The sequence below is a fragment of the Pseudorasbora parva genome, chromosome 1 (assembly GCF_024679245.1).
Source record: "Pseudorasbora parva isolate DD20220531a chromosome 1, ASM2467924v1, whole genome shotgun sequence".
NCBI classification, from domain to species: domain Eukaryota; kingdom Metazoa; phylum Chordata; class Actinopteri; order Cypriniformes; family Gobionidae; genus Pseudorasbora; species Pseudorasbora parva.
The window spans coordinates 70,555,064-70,580,373 of NC_090172.1; the positions used below are offsets into that span (position 1 = coordinate 70,555,064).

At 41.6% G+C, this 25,310-nt stretch overlaps 1 protein-coding gene across 1 annotated transcript; it reads left to right on the top strand.

The window, feature by feature from the left end:
* Positions 1–410: 410 nt before the first annotated feature.
* Positions 411–24,769, top strand: LOC137078240 (mucin-2-like; the record flags this gene model as incomplete). Its single annotated transcript, XM_067445430.1, has 16 exons — positions 411–2,165; positions 2,580–2,644; positions 2,982–3,097; positions 3,316–6,341; positions 6,755–6,819; positions 7,599–7,714; positions 7,848–11,512; positions 12,801–12,865; positions 13,525–13,640; positions 13,832–14,130; positions 14,268–14,332; positions 14,661–14,842; positions 14,929–15,041; positions 15,124–15,188; positions 15,276–15,454; positions 23,593–24,769. Coding segments are annotated over 16 exons (9,984 nt in total), but the record flags the coding sequence as incomplete, so codon positions are not given.
* Between the last annotated feature and the right edge of the window lie 541 nt (positions 24,770–25,310).

A 25,310-nucleotide genomic window follows, 5' to 3' on the forward strand; every position in this document is an offset into this window, starting at 1 on the left:
CCAATGCAACTTCTGACCCTACAACAAATGTAACATCAGCAGCCAATGTAACTTCTGACCCTACAACAAACGTAACATCAGCAGCCAATGCAACTACTGACCATACAACAAATGTAACATCAGCAGCCAATGCAACTTCTGACCCTACAACAAACGTAACATCAGCAGCCAATACAACTACTGACCCTACAACAAATGTAACATCAGCAGCCAATGCAACTACTGACCCTACAACAAATGTAACATCAGCGGCCAATGCAACTTCTGACCCTACAACAACACAAACATCAACAGCCAATACAACTACTGAACCTACAACAACACAAACATCAACAGCCAATACAACTACTGAACCTACAACTCAAACATCAACAGCCAATACAACTACTGACCCTACAACAAATGTAACATCAGCGGCCAATGCAACTTCTGACCCTACAACAACACAAACATCAACAGCCAATACAACTACTGAACCTACAACAACTCAAACATTAACAGCCAATACAACTACTGAACCTACAACAACTCAAACATCAACAGCCAATACAACTACCGACCCTACAACAACTCAAACATCAACAGCCAATACAACTACTGACCCTACAACAACTCAAACATCAATAGCCAATACAACTACTGACCCTACAACAACTCAAACATCAACAGCCAATACAACTACTGAACCTACAACAACTCAAACATCAACAGCCAATACAACTACTGAACCTACAACTCAAACATCAACAGCCAATACAACTCCTGAACCTACAACTCAAACATCAACAGCCAATACAACTGCTGAACCTACAACTCAAACATCAACAGCCAATACAACTACTGAACCTACAACTCAAACATCAACAGCCAATACATCTACTGAACCTACAACTCAAACATCAGCAGACACTACATCTACTGAACCTACAACTCAAACATCAACAGCCAATACATCTACTGAACCTACAACTCAAACATCAACAGCCAATACATCTACTGAACCTACAACTCAAACATCAACAGCCAATACAACTACTGAACCTACAACTCAAACATCAACAGCCAATACAACTACTGAACCTACAACTCAAACATCAACAGCCACTACAACAGCTGAACCTACAACAACTCAAACATCAACAGCCACTATAACTACTGAACATACAACTCAAACATCAACAGCCAATACAACTCCTGAACCTACAACTCAAACATCAACAGTCACTACAACTGCTGAACCTACAACAACTCAAACATCAACAGCCACTACAACTGCTGAACCTACAACTCAAACATCAACAGCCAATACAACTCCTGAACCTACAACTCAAACATCAACACTCACTACAACTGCTGAACCTACAACAACTCAAACATCAACAGCCAATACAACTACTGAACCTACAACTCAAACATCAACAGTCACTACAACTGCTGAACCTACAACTCAAACATCAACAGCCAATACAACTGCTGAACCTACAACAACTCAAACATCAACAGCCACTACAACTGCTGAACCTACAACTCAAACATCAACACTCACTACAACTGCTGAACCTACAACAACTCAAACATCAACACTCACTACAACTGCTGAACCTACAACAACTCAAACATCAACAGCCAATACAACTGCTGAACCTACAACAACTCAAACATCAACAGCCACTACAACTACTGAACCTACAACTCAAACATCAACACTCACTACAACTGCTGAACCTACAACAACTCAAACATCAACAGCCAATACAACTGCTGAACCTACAACAACTCAAACATCAACAGCCACTACAACTACTGGACCTTCAACTCAAACATCAACAGTCACTACAACTGCTGAACCTACAACAACTCAAACATCAACACTCACTACAACTGCTGAACCTACAACAACTCAATCATCAACAGCCACTACAACTACTGGACCTTCAACTCAAACATCAACAGTCACTACAACTGCTGAACCTACAACAACTCAAACATCAACAGCCACTACAACTACTGGACCTACAACATCTCAAACATCTACAGCCTCTACAACTACTGAACCTACAACTACAGTTCGTGTTAGCTTTTCCAGCAATGAAACTTTTAATCCAGAACTGTCAAATACATCTTCTGCTGCCTTTATTGAGAGAAAAAAGCGTGTTAGTGATGAGGTACGTAGATGAGGTAACTGCAAGTAAATAAAAAGTAAATAATCATTTGCATTTGTATTTATGAGGTATTTTATTCTGCAACCTAGTGTAAATATTTGTGCAATCTTTTTGCACCCCACATCGACAATAATCTAATGTATTTTACTCCACTGCAATTAGTGTTTTATTTTATTTGTGCACTTGTGTAAATATATTTATTATTTAATAATATCAACAGAAACTGTAGTTAAAAACACTAAGGATTTTCACACAACATTAATATGCACTGAATTTTGAATCAGTGTATCAGCTTATCATGTAAAATCAAATGAATAACCACCAAGTGTCATTCAAGTTGTAAGTTTTGGACAGATGTTAAAATTTGTAATTGATAACTAAATGTTGTATCTGACATTGTGAAACTGTTTTCCACAGATTGTGCCAATATTTAAAAATACATTTGGTAACTCCTTCATTGCATTGAACAGCGTTTCGTTCCGGTGGGTATCTCTTTACTTATAAGAAGGAATTATTTATTTATTTTTTGTTTCAGAAAAAAAGTCTAGACAATGTGTACAATTTGGAAATAACAATTTTAGATTTTAAAACAATCCTATTACAAATCTATTATTATTTAAAATGAAATGTTTGTGAATTGTCTATATTTTGTTAATAACATAATCTGACAGACTTCTGTAATACCACAAGAAAACCACAGCAAACCACAAATACCTGCACTTCAACTAATGTGTTGAGAGTTTCTGTGCTGTAGTTTCTGTGTCTTATTTTATTTATTTAGATGACAATGACTATTTCTCTTCCCCATCTCTTCTGTAGTGCTGGATCAATCATCACTGATATAGATGCAACATTTCAAAGTGCACCCAGTAATACGGCGATAAGTGATAGTATTTTAGAGGCTAACACCACTCTAAAGATCACCAGTGTAGTAGGTAAGTCAAACAAGCAAATTCATCAATTCATCAATTCATTTAGAATGCTGTCTATATTACTCTTTATTATTATTGTAAACTATAGTTGTTGATTATACACTATTTGTTGAATTTATTTTGCTAAACATTTGTAATTTTCTCAACTGTTCATTATATTTATTTAACTATATTGAATAAATGTAATAACAATTTAACTACAACAACTCAAACACCAACAGCCACTATAACTGCTGAACCTGCAACTCAAACATCAACAGCCACTACAACTGCTGAACCTACAACAACTCAATCATCAACAGCCACTACAACTGCTGAACCTACAACAACTCAAACATCAACAGCCACTACAACTGCTGAACCTACAACAACTCAAACAGTCACTACAACAGCTGAACCTACAACTCAAACATCAACAGCCACTACAACTACTGAACCTACAACTCAAACATCAACAGCCACTACAACTGCTGAACCTACAACAACTCAAACATCAACAGCCACTACAACTGCTGAACCTGCAACTCAAACATCAACAGCCACTACAACTACTGGACCTTCAACTCAAACATCAACAGACACTACAACTACTGGACCTTCAACTCAAACATCAACAGCAACTTCAACTGCTGAACCTACAACTCAAACATCAACAGTCACTACAACTGCTGAACCTACAACTCAAACATCAACAGCCAATACAACTACTGAACCTACAACTCAAACATCAACAGACACTACATCTACTGGACCTTCAACTCAAACATCAACAGCCACTACAACTGCTGGACCTTCAACAACTCAAACATCAACAGACACTACAACTGCTGGACCTTCAACTCAAACATCAACAGCAACTTCAACTGCTGAACCTACAACTCAAACATCAACAGTCACTACAACTGCTGAACCTACAACTCAAACATCAACAGCCAATACAACTGCTGAACCTACAACTCAAACATCAACAGACACTACATCTACTGGACCTTCAACTCAAACATCAACAGTCACTACAACTGCTGAACCTACAACAACTCAAACATCAACAGACACTACATCTACTGGACCTTCAACTCAAACATCAACAGCCACTACAACTGCTGAACCTACAACACCTCAAACATCAACAGCAACTACAACTGCTGAACCTACAACTCAAACATCAACAGTCACTACAACTACTGGACCTACAACAACTCAGACATCAACAGACACTACATCTACTGGACCTTCAACTCAAACATCAACAGACACTACAACTGCTGAACCTACAACTCAAACATCAACAGCAACTACAACTACTGGACCTACAACTCAAACATCAACAGACACTACAACTGCTGAACCTACAACTCAAACATCAACAGTCACTACAACTACTGGACCTACAACAACTCAAACATCAGCAGACACTACAACTACTGGACCTTCAACTCAAACATCAACAGACTCTACAACTACTGAACCTACAACTCAAACATCATCAGTCACTACAACTCAAACATCAGCAGACACTACAACTACTGGACCTTCAACTCAAACATCAACAGACTCTACAACTACTGAACCTACAACTCAAACATCATCAGTCACTACAACTTCTGAACCTACAACAACTCAAACATCAACAGCCACGACAACTGCTGGACCTTCAACTCAAACATCAACAGCAACTACAACTGCTGAACCTACAACTCCATTATCAGAAGTCACTACAACTGCTGGACCTACAACAACTCAAACATCAGCAGCCACTACAACTGCTAAACCTACAACTCAAACATCAGAAGTCACTACAACTGCTGGACCTACAACTCAAACATCAGCAGCCACTACAACTGCTGAACCTACAACTCAAACATCAACAGCCACTACAACTGCTGAACCTACAACTCAAACATCAACAGCCACTACAACTGCTGAACCTACAACTCAAACATCAACAGTCACTACAACTGCTGGACCTACAACTCAAACATCAACAGCAACAACAACTGCTGAACCTACAACTCAAACAACAACAGTCACTACAACTACTGGACCTACAACTCAAACATCAACAGCCACTACAACTGCTGAACCTACAACTCAAACATCAACAGCCACTACAACAGCTGAACAAACAACTCAAACATCAACAGACACTACAACTACTGGACCTACAACTCAAACATCAACAGCCACTACAACAGCTGAACCTACAACAACTCAAACATCAACAGCCACTACAACTACTGGACCTACAATAACTCAAACATCAACAGACACTACAACTACTGGACCTTCAACTCAAACATCAACAGCAACTACAACTGCTGAACCTACAACTCAAACATCAGCAGCCACTACAACTACTGGACCAACAATAACTCAAACATCAACAGCCGCTACAACTACTGAACCTACAATAACTCAAACATCAACAGACACTACAACTACTGGACCTTCAACTCAAACATCAGCGGCCACTACAACTGCTGAACCTACAACAACTCAAACATCAGCAGCCACTACAACCACTGAGCATACAACTCAAACATCAACAGCCACTACAACTACTGGACCTACAATAACTCAAACATCAACAGCCACTACAACTACTGGACCTACAATAACTCAAACATCAACAGCCACTACAACTACTGAACCTACAACAACTCAAACATCAACAGCCACTACAACTACTGGACCTACAACAACTCAAACATCAACAGCCACTACAACTACTGGACCTTCAACTCAAACATCAACAGCCACTACAACTACTGGACCTACAACAACTCAAACATCAACAGCCACTACAACTACTGGACCTTCAACTCAAACATCAACAGCCCCTTCAACTGCTGAACCTACAACTCAAACATCAACAGCCACTACAACTTCTGAACCTACAACTCAAACATCAACAGCTACTACAACTACTGGACCTTCAACTCAAACATCAACAGCACCTTCAACTGCTGAACCTACAACTCAAACATCAGCAGCCACTACAACTGCTGAACCTACAACAACTCAAACATCAACAGCCACTACAACTGCTGAACCTACAACTACTCAAACATCAACAGTCACTACAACTACTGGACCTACAACAACTCAAACATCAACAGTCTCTACAACTACTGGACCTAAATCTACAGTTCGTGTTAGCTTTTCCAGCAATGAAACTTTTATTCAAGAACTGTCAAATACATCGTCTGTTGCCTTTAATGAGAGAAAAACGCGAGTTAATAATGAGGTACGTAGTGTGTCTTCAAGCAAGTTAAATAGTAACAAATTATTTGCATTTGAATGTATAACGTATTTTATTCTGCAACCTAGTGTAAATATTTGTGCAAACTATTAGCACCCCACATGGACAATAATGCATGTTATTTTTACTCCACTGCAATTAGTATTATATTTCATTTGTGCACTGGTGTAAATATATGTTATATTTAATAATAAGAACAGAAAATGTAGTTGAAAATACTAAGGGCTGTTATATTAAACAGTAATGTGCACTGACATTTGAATCAGTGTATCTGCATAGCATGTAAAAACAAACAAATAACCACCAAATATCATACATTTTTAGATTTTGGACGTATGTTAAAAATTGTAATTGATAACTAAATGTTGAATCTGACATTGTGAATCTGTTCTCCACAGATTGGGCCAATATTTAAAAAGGCATTCAGTGACACTTTCATTGGATTGAATGTTATTTCGTTCAGGTGAGTATCTCTTGACTTATAAGAAATATATATTTGGTGTTTTTTGTTTCAGAAAAAAAAGACTGGACAATGTGTACAATTTGGAAATAACAATTTTTGATTTCCTAGTATTCCTATTACAAATCAGGGATATTTCTGCATGAACAAGGAGTCTTTTAACAGAAGGTGTGAACACACAGATCATTCCACCATTATTGAGTCAGTCTGGAATTACACAAAAGACACAGAAGATAATGAGGCTAAACCCTAAACTTCTCCAAGATGCTTGGAACAACCTACATGCAACCTGCCATAGAAACTGTGTACATCTGAAGGCCAAATGTGGTCACACCAAACACTTACTTGATTTGCATAGGAGACATTAACCTATAAACAGTAGAGTAGTTTTGCTGGTAGGTTGTTCCAGCATCTTGAAAGGCTTCCACAGTTCTGTGGATGTCAGCTTTAGTCTCAACTCCATTTTTCTCTTCATGTAATTCCAGACGGACTCAATGATGGTGTGATGAGATCTGTGTAGGATGTCACGATTATTCCAAAACTTTGTAAATCTAAACTCCTACTGGTATACTAAAATTGCTATAATTATTTAAGGTCAAATGTTTGTGAATCATCTATATTTTGTTAATAACAGCATCTTACAGACTTGTGTAATACCACAAGAAACCTACAGTAAACCAAAAATAGCTGCACTTCAACTAATGATTGAAAGTTTCTGTACAAAGTTTTACTTTATTTATTTAGATGAGAATGACTCTTTCTCTTCCCCGTCTCTTCTGTAGTGCTGGATCAATCATCACTGATATGGATGTAATATTTAAAAGCGTACCCAATGATACGGCGATAAGTGATAGTCTTTTAAAGGGTAACACCACCCTTAACATCGCCACTGTAATAGGTAAGTCAAACAAACAAAATCATCAATTCAACAATTCAATGTCTCTCAAAATGATTCAAAATGCTTTCTGTATTACTCTTTATTATCATTGTAAACTATAATTGTTGTTTTATTTATTTTGCACTAACTAAAGCCATACAAACTCAAACATCAACTACAACTGCTGAACCTACAACAACTCAAACATCAACAGCCACTACAACTACTGGACCTACAACAACTCAAACATCAACAGTCACTACAACTGCTGAACCTACAACAACTCAAACATCAACAGCCACTACAACTACTGAACCTACAACTACTCAAACATCAACAGCCACTACAACTACTGGACCTACAACAACTCAAACATCAACAGTCAATACAACTGCTGAACCTACAACAACTCAAACATCAACAGCCACTACAACTACTGAACCTACAACTCAATCATCAGCAGCCACTACAACTACTGAACCTACAACAACTCAAACATCAACAGCCACTACAACTCAAACACCAACAGCCACTACATCTGCGGAACCTACAACAACTCAAACACCACCAGCCAATACAACTGCTGAACTTACAACAACTCAAACATCAACAGCCACTACAACTACTGGACCTTCAACTCTAACATCAACAGCCACTACAACTACTGAACCTACAACAACTCAAACACCAACAGCCACTACAACTACTGGACCTTCAACTCTAACATCAACAGCCACTACAACTACTGAACCTACAACTCAAACATCAACAGCCAATACAACTGCTGAACCTACAACAACTCAAACATCAACAGCCACTACATCTGCGGAACCTACAACAACTCAAACATCAACAGCCACTACAACTACCGAACCTACAACAACTCAAACACCACCATCCAATGCAACTCAAACACCAACCGCCACTACATCTGCGGAACCTACAACAACTCAAACACCACCAGCCAATGCAACTCAAACACCAACAGCCACTACAACTCAAACACCAACAGCCAATTCAACTCAAACACCAACAGCCACTACAACTCAAACACCAACAGCCAATACAACTCAAACACCAACAGCCACTACAACTCAAACACCAACAGCCACTACATCTGCTGAACCTACAACAACTCAAACACCAACAGCCAATACAACTCAAACACCAACAGCCACTACATCTGCTGAACCTACAACAACTCAAACACCAACAGCCACTACAACTCAAACGCCACCAGCCAATACAACTCAAACACCAACTGCCACTACATCTGCGGAACCTACAACAACTCAAACACCACCAGTCAATACAACTCAAACGCCACCAGCCAATACAACTCAAACACCAACAGCCACTACATCTGCTGAACCTACAACATCTCAAACACCACCAGCCAATGCAACTCAAACACCAACAGCCACTACAACTCAAACACCAACAGCCACTACATCTGTTGAACCTACAACAACTCAAACACCACCAGCCAATACAACTCAAACACCAACATCCACTACAACTCAAACACCAACAGCCACTACATCTGTTGAACCTACAACAACTCAAACACCACCAGCCAATACAACTCAAACTCCAACAGCCACTACATCTGCTGAACCTACAACAACTCAAACACCACCAGCCAATACAACTCAAACACCACCAGCCAATACAACTCAAACACCAACAGCAACTACATCTGCTGAACCTACAACAACTCAAACACCACCAGCCAATACAACTCAAACACCAACAGCCACTACATCTGCGGAACCTACAACAACTCAAACACCACCAGCCAATACAACTCAAACACCAACAGCCACTACATCTGCGGAACCTACAACAACTCAAACACCACCAGCCAATACAACTCAAACACCACCAGCCACTACAACTCAAACACCAACAGCCACTACAACTCAAACACCAACAGCTAATACAACTCAAACACCAACAGCCACTACAACTCAAACACCAACAGCCACTACATCTGCTGAACCTACAACAACTCAAACACCACCAGCCACTACAACTCAAACACCAACAGCCACTACATCTGCTGAACCTACAACAACTCAAACACCACCAGCCAATGCAACTCAAACACCACCAGCCACTACAACTCAAACGCCACCAGCCAATACAACTCAAACACCAACAGCCGATACAACTCAAACACCAACAGCCAATACAACTCGAACACCAACAGCCACTACATCTGCTGAACCTACAACAACTCAAACACCACCAGCCAATACAACTCAAACACCAACAGCCACTACATCTGCTGAACCTACAACAACTCAAACATCAACAGCCACTACAACTCAAACGCCACCAGCCAATACAACTCAAACACCAACAGCCACTACATCTGCTGAACCTACAACAACTCAAACACCAACAGCCAATACAACTCAAACACCAACAGCAACTACATCTGCTGAACCTACAACAACTCAAACACCACCAGCCAATACAACTCAAACACCAACAGCCACTACATCTGCGGAACCTACAACAACTCAAACACCACCAGCCAATACATCTCAAACACAACCAGCCAATGTATCTCAAACACCAACCGCCACTACATCTGCGGATCCTACAACAACTCAAACACCACCAGCCAATGCAACTCAAACACCACCAGCCAATACAATTCAAACACCAACAGCCACTACATCTGCTGAACCTACAACAACTCAAACACCACCAGCCAATGCAACTCAAACACCAACAGCCACTACAACTCAAACACCAACAGCCACTACAACTCAAACACCAACAGCCAATATAACTCAAACACCAACAGCCACTACAACTCAAACACCAACAGCCAATACAACTCAAACACCAACAGCCACTACAACTCAAACACCAACAGCCAATACAACTCAAACACCAACAGCCACTACAACTCAAACACCACCAGCCAATACAACTCAAACACCACCAGCCAATACAACTCAAGCATCAACAGCCACTACAACTCAAACACCACCAGCCACTACAACTCAAACACCACCAGCCACTACAACTCAGACACCACCAGCCACTACAACTCAAACACCACCAGCCAATACAACTCAAACATCAACAGCCAATACAACTTCTGAACCTACAACAACTCAAACACCAACAGCTACAACAACTCAAACACCAACAGCTACAACAACTCAAACACCAACAACCAATACAACTCAAACACCAACAGTCATTACAACTCAAACACCAACAGTCATTACAACTCAAACACCACCAGCCAATACAACTCAAACACCAACAGCCACTACAACTGCTGAACCAACAACTACTCAAACATCAACAGCCACTACAACTGCTGAACCTACAACTACTCAAACATCAACAGCCACTACAACTACTGGACCTACAACTCAAACATCAGCAGTCACTACAACTGCTGAACCTACAACTCAAACATCAACAGCCACTACAGCTGCTGGACCTACAACTCAAACATCAACAGTCACTACAACTGCTGGACCTACAACTCAAACATCAACAGCCTCTACAACTGCTGGACCTACAACTCAAGCATCAACAGCCACTGCAACTGCTGGACCTACAACTCAAACATCAACAGTCACTACAACTGCTGGACCTACAACAACTCAAACATCAACAGCCACTACAACTGCTGGACCTACAACTCAAACATCAACAGTCACTACAACTACTGGACCTAAATCTACAGTTCGTGTTAGGTTTTCCAGCAGTGAAACTTTTAATCCAGAACTGTCAAATCCATCTTCTGCTGCCTTTAAAGAGAGAAAAACGCGAGTTAATAATGAGGTACGTAGTGTGACAGCAAACAAGTTAAATATAATAAATAATTTTATTACACAAATAATTTGCATTTGCATGTATAACGTATTTTATTCTGCAACCTAGTGTAAATATTAGTGCAAACTGCTTGCACCCCACATGGACAATAATGCATGTAATTTGTACTCCACTGCAATAAGTGTTCTATTGTATTTGTGCACTGGTGTAAATATATGTTATATTTAATAATATCAACAGAAACTATAGGTAAAAATACAAAAGTACACAGTTAGCAACAGGGCCGGTTCTAGCTCTTTCTAGGGTTGCCCTAGGCGAGATGGAGTTTTGCGCCCCCCATACCCCCCAATCGTCTCTAATTCAGCACATGTCTGTTTACCTACTCCTAACCGAGAGACACTTATTCTTAAACACGTTAGACGCTTTATTTCCACTTTTCTAATATTTTCTAAATTTTTATTGAAAATAAATGCTTTTCCAAACTGATATGTGATGGGAAAAGGGAGTAGAGCGAGTGTTGCAAAAGGCGGATTCGAACCTATGATCGGTTTGCATCAAAACTTGCGACTTACCCCTACACTATGGCCAAAGTGAAGAATGAGGCGATTTCCGAAGTTTTTGCTGTCCCAATCAATCGTTTAGTAAACAACAGTATATTTCTGTTTAATGTAAATAATATGGCATCTAATGTTACTCCAGTAAAAATGTTTTGAAAATGTAGAAAACTAGCAAGTAATAGCTTAGTGAAAGAAATCAAACGTCCAATACGTCCAATATTAGTTGATAATATTGATAATACTAATATGATAATATTAATCTCTATACTGGGCTTTCTTTTGATCTTCTTCCTTTCTCTTTTTCCATCACTGTGCATCCGCGGGTTTAGACGCCTCATTTTTGATGAACGCGCAAGGGATGAGCAGAGCACGTGTGGCTGAGGGGGCGCCCTATGATGATCATGTTTAATAAACATTATGTTGTGTTTCGCTTGTTCTGATTCTATGCTTAAAGTAATGGGCGGAACTAGAGGGCGCTCGCACAATTGTTGCCCTAGGCAACCACCTAGCTCACCTATAGCAAACGCCGGCCCTGGTTAGCAAGAAATAAGGGCTGTTAAGGTAAACATTAATACACAGTGACATTTTGACTCAGCATATCTCTATATCATGTAAAAACAAATGAATGACCATCAAAAGTCATTAATGTTGTAGGTTTTGAACTGATTTCTAATTTCTAAATTTCTAATTGATAACTAAATGTTGAACTAAATCTGACATTGTGAAATTGTTTTCCACAGATTGGGCAAATATTTAAAAAGGAATTCAGTGACACCTTCATTGAATTGAATGTTATTTCGTTCAGGTGGGTAATTATTTCCTTATAAGATTTTTTGGTTCGTTTGTTTGTTTGTTTGTTTGTTTCAGAAAAAAGTCTAGACAATGTGTAAAATTTGGAAATTATTTTAGATTTATTACAAATCAGTTATATTTTTAAATGAACAAGGATTCTTTTAACAGAAAGGTTGAACCCCACAGAGATCTGATCTCACCATTATTGAGTCAGTCTGGAATTACACAAAAGACACAGAAGCAACTGAGGCTAAACTCTAAACTTCTCCAAAATGCTTGTAACAACCTGCATGCAACCTACCATAGAAACTGTGTACATCTGAAGGCCAAGTGTGGTCACACCAAACACTTACTTGATTTGCATAAGAGACATTAACCTATAAACAGTACAGTAGTTTTGCTGGTAGGTTGTTCCAGCATCTTGAAAGGCTTCCACAGTTCTGTGGATTTCAGCTTTAAAATCTTTCTCTTCATGTCATCCCAGACGGACTCAATGATGGTGTGATGAGATCTATGTGTGGTCTGTCACGATTATTCCAAAACTTGCAAAGGGAATTTATGAATCTAAAATTTTAGCTGCACTTCAACAAATGCATTAAGATTTTCTGTACATAGTCTTATTGTATTTATTTAGATGACAATGACTCTTTCTCTTCTCCATCTCTTCTGTAGTGCTGGATCAATCATCACTAATATGGATGTAACATTTAGAAGTGTACCCAGTAATACAGCGATAAGTGATAGTCTTTTAAAGGGTAACACCACCCTTAACATCGCCACTGTAGAAGGTAAGTCAAACAAACAAAATCAATTCAATGTCATTCAAAATGATTTAGAATGCTTTCTGTATTACTCTTTATTGTAAACTTTAGTTATTATTTATACACTATTGATTTAATTTATCTTGCTGTAGATTAATAATTTCTCAACTGTTAATTTTATTGAACTATATTCTTCATATAATCCAATCACACAACAGTAAATCCACCGACTACCAGTGCTACTTCAACCACAAGTGCTACTACAACTACAACTACAACCACAAGACCTACTACAACTACAACTACTGCCAAACCAAGCACAACTACCACACAAACAACAACAACAACAACAACGCCCACCACCACCACCACCACAACCACCACCACCCCCACAGCAACAGCACGTCCTCCACCAATAGTAGCCATCCAGATTGTCATTTTTGAGATATTTGTTCCAGCCCTTAAAGACCCACAAACCCCAGAATTTAAAAACCTTGCCATAAAGGTACAGATTGCGGTAAGTTTCAAACTGCAGGACATCCATCCATTCCTCAAAACTGCTTATGTTCTGTAGGGCCGAGGTACCTGTAGAACAGGTTTAATTTTCAGAGAATATTTAGAAACATGTATAAAACTGACTTCCTGTTTTTACAGTTTGATGTCGTCTACAGAACAAAGTATGGAGAGCGTTTCATCAGGACCATTGTAAAAGCTTTCATGTAAGTTAATAGCTTGCTTCATTACTTGAATTATTTATTTTTTAAAGGTTTCCAATGTAAGACAGATTGTGTGCATGTCATATAAACTTATATTTATGCATTAGATGGACACTTTTATCCAAAACAACGTGCATTCAATGTAATATATTTCATCATCACTACACACACTGGAACTGTTTGCGCTAAACACCTAAACTTGATTTCCTCTGACTAGAAACACATTTATTAATATTAGCATACTCATTACTGTCAACAAAGCAGAACATTTGGGAAGATCTACTGTATTTTGATTTTCGTAAGCATTTATGGTGTGTCGTTTTTATTGCAGTTCGGTCTCCAAAACCCGGGCAGATGAAAATGTGCAAGCGGAGGTTGAGTTAGTGTTTAACCAAACGTCAACCGAACCCATTCCCACCAACAATGCCATTGTGGAGACTCTGAAAGAAGCAGCAACAGCTTCAAACTCAACCTTAAACCTTATTGTTGATGTCAACACTATTACTGTTATCAGTAAGTTGTCTGATATGCCCTGTTTCTATGAAAATTGCATGAAAATGATGAGCATTTTGTGACACTTTTTAAAATCATTTTTGTAGAATCACTGCAGATAATCCCATTGAGAATCCTGACCAATGGAACCTTTGTGGCTGCTCTTTCAAACTCAAGTTCAAATGAGTTTCAGACCAGGGCGAACACTATAAAAACAGGGGTAAGTGTGATTATTCACCTCGTTATTTGGGGAAACATGCTTTTGCCAGTGTAGTCTAAACTAAACGACTCTTGTTTTGCAGCTCGAACCATATTTCATTGCTGATTACCCTGGATTATTCAGCATCTTAACTGTAACAAGCTTCAGGTATGAAGATGTGTTCTCAGAGATAGCTTTTGATTTAACATAATTCTCAGGTTTAATGGATGATTTTTGACTTAAAACTCTCTCCAGTGATGCCAATGTAAAAACAAGGAGTGTGCCCACAATCCGAAACTCTATGGATCTTGCATTTGCGGCGAACACCCTCCTACCCAACAGCACCCAGATAGTGAACACTATAGTTCGAGCAGCCAAAAACAACACACTGCCCTTCCAGATCTTCACAAATGAAATTGTGATAAACGGTACAGGTAAGTGTCGCACTTGATGAGTATTTGATCAACAAGTCCAAGTGCTCTTTATTAATAGCAAATTCCCCATTTTCTGTTATGAAGAAAATTTGGTTACACTTTAGTTTAGGGTCCAAATTTTCCCTATGTACTATTTTCTTATTAGGATATTGGCTATTTATTAGTACTTATAAAGCACATATTAATGGATTATTCTTCATGACCGTATTCTACAGCCCCTACTCTAAAAAAATGCTGGGATGTTCCAACCCAAATTTGGGTCAAATATGGACGAACCCAAATGTTAAAAATTTTGTTTAAAAATGTAAACCAGTGGTTATGATTGTCCCTATTTGGACTTGAAACAAGAGTGACCGAACTTAAAAACTATCGTAATAACCATCGCTAAGCAATATTTAGGAGTTTGTATTAACCGCCAATAAGAGGCACAGTTAGTTTTCATTATTAGAAAGGAATAAAAAACTCCTGGCCAAAAGTGATGTCCGGCCGAAGAATAGACATCTTCACCCTTTACTAGAATATTATTACAAATGTGTTAAATAATTTGTAGTCACATTGCGTAGTTGTGCTTGGAATTAATCATTTTTATGAATGATAATACAGTGCCTTGCGAAAATATTCGGCCCCCTTGAACTTTGCGACCTTTTGCCACATTTCAGGCTTGCATTTTTTATTTTTTGTGAAGAAACAACAACAAGTGGGACACAATCATGAAGTGGAACGAAATTTATTGGATATTTCAAACTCTTTTAACAAATCAAAAACTGAAAAATTGGGGGTGCAAAATTATTCGGCCCCTTTACTTTCAGTGCAGCAAACTCTCTCCAGAAGTTCAGTGAGGATCTCTGAATGATCCAGTGTTGACCTAAATGACTAATGATGATAAAGAGAATCCACCTGTGTGTAATCAAGTCTCTGTATAAATGCACCTGCACTGTGATGGTCTCAGAGGTCCGTTTAAAGCGCAGAGAGGATCATGAAGAACAAGGAACAGACCAGGCAGGTCCGAGATACTGTTGTGGAGAAGTTTAAAGCCGGATTTGGATACAAAAAGATTTCCCAAGCTTTAAACGTCCCAAGGAGCACTGTGCATGCGATAATATTGAAATGGAAGGAGTATCAGACCACTGCAAATCTACCAAGACCTGGCCGTCCCTCTAAACTTTCAGCTCATATGAGGAGAAGACTGACCAGAGATCAGCCAATAGGCCCATGATCCAAGAGGTGGCAAGAAGAAAAAAGTGTTGTTTAAAGTTTGCCACAAGCCCCCTGGGAGACACCAAACATGTGGAAGAAGGTGCTCTGGTCAGATGAAACCAAAATTGAACTTTTTGGCAACAATGCAAAACGTTATGTTTGGCGTAAAAGCACCACAGCTCATCCCCCTGAACACACACCATCCCCACTGTCAGACATGGTGGCGGCAGCATCATGGTGTGGGGCTGCTTTTCTTCAGCAGGGACAGGGAAGATGGTAAACATTGATGGGAAGATGGATGGAGCCAAATACAGGACCATTCTGGAAGAAAACCTGATGGAGTCTGCAAAAGACCTGAGACTGGGACGGAGATTTGTCTTCCAACAAGACAATGATCCAAAACATAAAGCAAAATCTACAATGGAATGGTTCAAAAATAACCATATCCAGGTGTTAGAATGGCCAAGCCAAAGTCCAGACCTGAATCCAATCGAGAATCTGTGGAAAGAGCTGAAAACTGCTGTTCACAAACGCTCTCCATCCAACCTCACTGAGCTCCAGCTGTTCTGCAGGAGGAACGGGCAAACATTTCAGTCTCTCGATGAGCAAAACTGATAGAGACAAACCCCAAGAGACTTACAGCTGTAATCGCAGCAAAAGGTGGCGCTACAAAGGGTTAACTTAAGGGAGACGAAAAATTTGCACGCCCAATTTTTCAATTTGTTAAAAAAGTTTGAAATATCCAATACATTTCGTTCCACTTCATGATTGTGTCCCACTTGTTGTTGATTCTTCACAAAAAATTACAGTTTCATATGATTATGTTTGAAGCCTGAAATGTGGCAAAAGGTCACAAAGTTCAAGGGGGCCGAATACTTTTGCAAGGCACTGTAACTCTATTAAAAGTAGCAGAAAGTTGTTTGGCCGTCTTTTTTGTCATACAAAGTAATGATGAACACCAACAAAATATTCATATTTATTTATTTTATCTGTGAGTGATTGCCAAATAATTTTGGCATATAAATACCGTAACCAAGTTAATCATTTTGTTCTTTCATTAATATATAAAAACATGTTTTCCTCATATTTTGATGGCTTAGGGGCAGAGGGGAGAATGCTAATGTGCACATGGATTTTTCAAGATGCAAGTTTTGGGCACTTATGATCCATATATACCATACTTTAAATCACTAAAACAGTGTGAGAAACACTTAGGGTGGGTTTCACGAATAAGGATTAAATTAAGCAAAGATTTTAAACTCACAGAAAGACCTTTAGAGTTAAAGGGCTGATCGAGGGTAAACCGATGCCAGGCTAAAGAATCCGCATTGGTGCAATCTTAAAGTCCCGTAAAGTACTAAAACAGTGATATTAAAAGTTCAAATCCAGTTTACACCAGAGGCGGACAGTAGTGAAGTATTTTCACTTTCTATTTAAGTGCATTTCTCATGTGTCTGTACTTTATCAGTGTAGTAAAGTTCGTTGTGTATGGAAGGAAGAAGACAGGGGTCGGCTTTGACTGGGACTCGCTTTCTTTATTCAGTCTTTTCAGCAATAAAACAAACACACATGTGTGTGTGTTAACTCAATTTCTCCACGATAAGGATCACTCCTTCACTGCTCAGACACTCCGTGTCAGACTCTCAGTCTCTCTCTGTTGTGTGTACGAAGTCCCAGTCCAAATCTCTCTCCCAGCTCTCTCCCGGCCGCGGCTTAAATGCGCTCTCTCCCTGCCAATTACTGCAATCAGAAACAGGTGTTCGTCATCTGTGCTTGACCTACTTACCTGCCGCTCCGCTCTGAGCTCTCTCTCCCGCTGCAGACCTCGCAGAACCACGCCCCCTTTGCCACATACCCCCACCGCCCAACTCAGGCCGGGGAGCCATCCGGGAGACCCGGGGACCCGCCTACGGGAGAGGAAGTCAGCCGCAGCCATCTGAACACCCGGCCTGTGGATCACCTTGAACTTAAAAGGCTGTAAAGCTAGATACCAACGGGTGATCCGCGCATTGGTATCCTTCATGCGGTGGAGCAACTGCAAGGGTGCATGATCCGAACAGAGGGTGAACTCCCGTCCCAGGAGGTAATAGCGAAGGGTGAGGACGGCCCACCTGATGGCCAAACACTCCTTCTCTATGGTGCTGTACATCGTCTCTCTCTTAGAGAGCTTTCGACTGATGTACAGCACCGGCCGTTCCTCCCCCTCCACCTCCTGGGACAGGACCGCGCCCAGCCCCCTGTCCGAGGTGTCAGTCTGCAGAGAAAAAGGGAGAAAAAAGTTAGGAGCTTGTAGGAGCGGCCCACCACACAGAGCCGCCTTTAACTGAGTGAAAGCCTGCTGGCACTGCTCCGTCCACCGAACTGTATCTGGTTCTTCCTTTTTAGTTAGATCAGTCAGCGGGCTGGCGAGGTCCGAATAATTAGGTGCAAACCTCCTATAATATCCCGCCAGCCCCAGGAACTGTCTAACCTCCTTTTTGGTCTTGGGTCTTGGGCAGGCCGCAACCGCTGCGGTCTTATTAATTTGGGGACGCACCTGCCCATGACCCAAGTGGAAGCCCAGATATCTTACTTCCACCCACCCAATTGCACACTTCTTCCAGTGCAATTACGAGTCTGCCAGTCACCACTATAAATGATGATATCATCCAGATAGGCAGCGGCATATGCAGCATGCGGCCGAAGAATTCAGTCCATCAGACGCTGAAAAGTCACGGGTGCCCCGAACAGCCCGAAAGGAAGCGTAGCGAATTGGTGTAATCCAAACGGCGTGGTAAAAGCATTTTTTTCTTTGGTTACTGGAGACAAGGGGATCTGCCAGTAACCCTTTGTCAAGTCCAGTGTCGAATAAAACGAGCAGTACCTAGCCGATCAAGCAATTCGTCAATCCGTGGCATGGAATATGCATCAAATTTTGACACCGCGTTGACTTTCCTGTAATCCACGCAGAAACGGACCGAGCCGTCAGGTTTTGGAACCAAAATGATTGGGCTCGCCCAGTCACTGTTGGATTCTTCTATAACCCCCATCTCTAACATTGCCTCTAATTCTGCCTGAACCACTATTTTTTCTTGTGTTCAGGCAATCTATATGGTCGGCTGCGTACAGCCACGCCCGGCTCGGTCTCAACGTGGTGTTGGATGAGGTCTGTCCGACCCGGTAGGGGCGAGAACACGCCGGCGAAATCTGCTTGTAATTGTTTGAGGTCTATGAGCTGGGAGGGTGAGAGGTGATCTCCCCCCGGGACCAGAGCGGGAGATTGTGACTTTTGAACCACCTCTGGTCCGAGATCATCCTCTCCACTCACTACCGTTGCCAGCATCACAGCCTCTGCCTCAACCCATTTTTTTAAGATCCCCTAGTTCAGATCCCCTACTCGTCGTGTGACCTCAAACGGTCCTTGCCACTTGGGGAGTAATTTGGAACTAGAGATGGGGAGTAATAGCAGTACTTTCTCTCCCGGTGAAAATTGTCATAATCTAGCCCCTTTGTTGTACAGCTGTCTTTGTTTGTCTTGAGCCTGTAACAAATTCTCCATTGAAAGTCGCCCCAGCATGTGGAGTTTTGTTCTCAGGTCTAACACAAACTGAATTTCGTTTTTACTTGCGGATGGTCCGTCCTTCCAAGCTTCCCTAATGACATCCAAAACCCCTCGGGGTTGGCGGCCATAGAGAAGCTCGAAGGGGGAAAACCCCGTGGAGGCTTGGGGGACCTCGCGGACAGCAAACAAGAGAGGTTCTAGCCATTTGTCCCAACTTTTGGCGTCTCCGTGAACAAACTTACGAATCATTGTTTTCAACGTGCGATTAAATCTTTCTACCAGCCCGTCCGTTTGTGGGTGATAGACGCTGGTGCGAATAGATTTAATGCCCAATAATTCGTAAAGTTCGCGGATTGTCCGTGACATGAACGCCGTGCCTTGATCGGTGAGAATCTCTTTTGGGATTCACACCCGGGGGATTAGGGAGAACAGTGCACTCGCAACACTTTTCACCGAAATGTTACGCAGTGGCCCTGCCTCGGGATATCGCGTTGCATAATCCACTAGGACTAATGCAAAGCGTTGTCCGCGGGCTGATCGCTCTAATGGCCCGATGAGGTCCATACCAATTCTTTCGAAGGGGACCTGCATCAACGGGAGGGGGCACAATGGTGCTTTTGGTTGGGCCGGTGGGTTTACCAACTGACATTCACGACAAGACGCACACCACCGGCATACATTCTCGTGAATGCCCGGCCAAAAGAATCGGGCCATGAGGCGGTTTAGTGTCGCTGTTTGCCCTAAATGCCCGGCCATCGGATTGTGATGAGCCGTCTGGAAAAGCATTTCCCGACGGCTTTTAGGAATTAAAAAACTGGGTTGTAGTCTATTTTGTCTGGGCATCTTGGGTCACCCGATACAACCTGTCCTTTATCAGAGTAAAATAAGGAAAGGTGAGCGGTTGATCAGGACGGAGGGGATGGCCGTCGATGACACAGACCTGATTGAACGCATTTGAGCGTTTCATCCTGGGACTGTTCCAAGGGAAAGTCATCGCGCTCCGTAAACACTGGTGTTTCCGGAGTGCTCGGTTCCCCCGGATCAGTGCCCAGTGGTCACGGTTACACCTCCCCCGCCTGCGCGACCGCCACCTTCCCTTTCTCTTTTTTTTCTCAAGAGGCATCCACACACAAACATCCCAATAATTTATTAAAACCTGGCTAATTTGTCCCCAAAATCAGTGGATGCCGGAGGTGCTGGTTAACGGCCACCTCAACTCTATGTTTTTGACCCCTGAATAGAAAATCCATTGGGACTAAAGGGTATTCTCTCACCTCCCCGTGCACACACCTCACCATAACCATGCGGCGCTTATCCCATGCCCCGGATTGAATCAGGCTTTGGTGTATGGAGGTCTGGTTACAACCTGAATCCACCAAAGCTTGATAAGTACCCCCCTTGATACTCACGGGTATTTGGTACAGGCCAGCCTGATCGGGGGCGGCGTGCGATTGCGTCGGGGATCCGGACCAGTGTCCCCACCTCCATCCCCGGACACTGATCAATAAACTGTCCGGGGTCCCCGCAACGCCAGCATGCCGGCCCAGGTTTCCCCGCAGCCCTAGTGGCTGGCAGTGGGGTCATGAATTGGCATGGAGAGAGCGGATGCCGGGAAGCCGGCAGACCGGGATCCTGAGCTCCTTCCCCTCCTCTCGCTGACGGCTGGTAGCCGGCGGCTGGATCGGCTGGAGCTCCCGATCTCCACCGGGGAGCCGGCCGGGGCGTCAGCGTACTGCGTGACCTGGGTAGAGGGACAGGTTTAGAGAGAGAGGAGGGGGAAAAAGAAGAGAGAGAGAAGCTGATGGTAGGGTTTCGCCGACCCCTCGGCATGCCACCATTTCGTCCTCCGCCAGCTTGATGGCCTGGTCTAGCGACGCCGGGTGGTGACACTGGACCCATTGTGCAGTCCTCCTCTGCAGCCTTGCCACAAACTGCTCCAGTGCCACACGATCGATAATGTCCTCGACGTCACTCCCAGCCGCCATCAACCACGTGCGGCAGGAGTCCCGGAGCTGGTGCGCGAAGACGAAGGGCCGACCGAACTCGTCCAGGGTAAGCGTCCGGAACCGTTGCCGGTATTGTTCCGGAGTCCGGCCGACCCTCTGGAGGATCGCGCGCTTCAGGTCGTCGTATACCAGGAGATTCTGGACTGGCAGTTGGTGGGCGGCTATTTGTGCCTCTCCGGACAGTAGAGGCAGTAGCCGCATTGGCCAGTCCGTTTTGGGCCATTCCCAATGCCCGGCCGCCCGCTCAAAGAGGTCCAGGAATGCCTCAGGGTCATCCTCCGGACCCATCTTGGCTAAAGTCATTGGGGCGGCCGAGTCGATGGTCTGTCTCTGGGGAATGGCCCGAACCTCCCGGTCCATCCAGCTCCGGGAACAGCTTGCGTTCTTCATGCTGGGCCATGAGCAGAGCTTCGAACCTTTTCTGTTGTTCCTCCCTCACGGCCAGCAGGTCCCGGTGGTGTTCTTGGTGAAGACCCGCGAGCGATTGGGCAATGTCCGCAAGTGGCGTCCTCGGCGGAGTTTGCATGGCGGCGGCTCTCTTCTTCCTTCCCGGGTTTCGGCACCAGTGTAGTAAAGTTCTTTGTGTATGGAAGGAAGAAGACAGGGGTCGGCTTTGACTGGGACTCGCTTTCTTTATTCAGTCTTTTCAGCAATAAAACAAACACACATGTGTGTGTGTTAACTCAATTTCTCCACGATAAGGATCACTCCTTCACTGCTCAGACACTCTGTGTCAGACTCTCAGTCTCTCTGTGTTGTGTGTATGAAGTCCCAGTCCAACTCTCTCTCCCAGCTCTCTCCCGGCCGCGGCTTAAATGCGCTCTCTCCCTGCCAATTACTGCAATCAGAAACAGGTGTTTGTCATCTGTGCTGGACCTACTTACCTGCCGCTCCGCTCTGAGCTCTCTCTCCCGCTGCAGACCTCGCAGAACCACGCCCCCTTTGCCACAATCAGTGTTAACCTTGACTTCACATCTTTCCAAAACATAACATTGTACTTTTACTGCACCCCGATTCACACTGAATATCATTTAATACTGAAGTTATTTTTTACTTTTATTCAAGTAAAAGTAATTCAAAGGTTTACTTAAATAGAAAGTACTACATTTTGAATGTAATTAAGTGTTGAAAAAATGTATGAAATGTAATACAGTAAAAAGTACAACATTATGCTTTGACACTAAGAAAGTACACAAACTTTAAAAAGTCATAAATAAACAAAAAAATGAGAAACACTACATAGAAACGAGATCACTACATTAGAACTTACTATAAACCTGGTGTTCTTATAATGCCGTGGCAGAAACTATGAATTAATACTGTACTCTGAGCTTCAGGAACATTTCCAAATGTCATTGAATGATGAATTCTGCTCTGTTTTCTCTGTAACGCAGCATTTTCATCAGCTGAAGTCAGCAGAAAGATCAGTGTGCTGACCGCTTTACTCCTGGTGGCTGTGTCTCTTCTGGTCCCGTGGTTTGATTGACCATAACTACACGGGATCCCAACATAACGGATTCAGACGGGTCTAAATGATGATCAAGGGAAGGACTCAGACATAAAGCTACGGATTATACTTAATGACTAGTAATGAGCATACTGTTTTAAATAATCATATACAGGTCTGGATCTGTATATTCCTGCATGTTTTTATAGATTTATGTCAGAACCCAGCATTGTGCACTTACTGTATGTACAGTAGTTCTTTATAAATACTTCACTGGTTTGTAAAGTTAAATCATTCTGGAATGCATTATGATCAGAAATGGGATAACACAAGCTCCACAATTACCAGCGATTGTGTTTTTGAAATGGCAACAGTTTTTACTTTTTTCAGTCAAAATATTCCATGGACCATTTTATTTGATTCTCAATGTTATCATCCTAAGATCATAACTAACTACTCCTAATAGATGTTAAAAAACTCCAGAAACATAAGTAACATGCATTTTAAAATAAGAACTATAATGTCCTGACACAGGGAAAAGTTCATAAAAATGATATAGATCTTCATAAGAATCTCATGAATCTTGCAGCTCGTTTGAAATGCAGTATAACCACTCCACTGAAACTGGACGTAAGCCGTGTTTTGGAAAATCTCTTTTATGCTGGCTGACAGGTTTTGATCAACAAAAGGGGGAAGTTTTTCAATGATTATGAAACCTGTAAAACAACTCAGGAGAATGATAAATACTCACAGGACACAACATCAGAAACGTCTGGTGGGAAACGGCACAGATAAAATATTATATTCACACAACACTAAATTGATATTCCTCATCTTCTAAGCACACTAAGCTGCATAATATTTAACAGACATGTATCATACCAGTATTCCCTAAATTATTTATTCTAGAAAAAATAAATATATGCAATATTTCTCATGTTAATTTAATGCTTAATTCAGGTCTTTTCTCTCAGTTGTATTGATTGTTGTTCACGCTGGATGTGGTAATAAGAGAAATGTATGTAATAATATTTATCGCTTTCCTAAGGACATGCTAAATAAACTCTGGTGACACAACTAGAATTATAAAGGTGATAAATAATAATAAAAATTATATCATTGTATCATTCATCTCTTGTCTTTCTTTCTCTCAGTGATCATAGAGTTACTCTGTCCTCCTACAGCCGTCTGTTCAGTTTCTGCAGGCTCATCTGTGATTCGCTGGCTTTCCCTAAAACATGTGATATGTAAATATCACAAAACTTTATCAATAAAAATACCAAGAAATGTCATCATTTCTTCACACTCATATCTCATTCTAAATCTGTATGAGCGTGAAACACACAAAAGATATTTAGTTTTTACCTTCCATCATAAAAATGTCCAAACATTTAAAGAAAGAAAGAAAGAAAGAAAGAAAGAAAGAAAGAAAGAAAGAAAGAAAAAAAAATGTAATTCTGTCATATGCCACTAGGGGGCACTAGGTATGTGCTTTGGCTCAGCTGATCTCAGGTCAGCCCGGGCATAGATATCCATAATAAAGGCTAGATGTCTTACGGCGGAGTCACCATCGCCATCAACGGCGGCCATCTTGTCACAGGCAAGCTTTCTGTCGGACTCTGGGGAACCTGATGTAAGATGAGTGATCTGTACGAACATAAATAC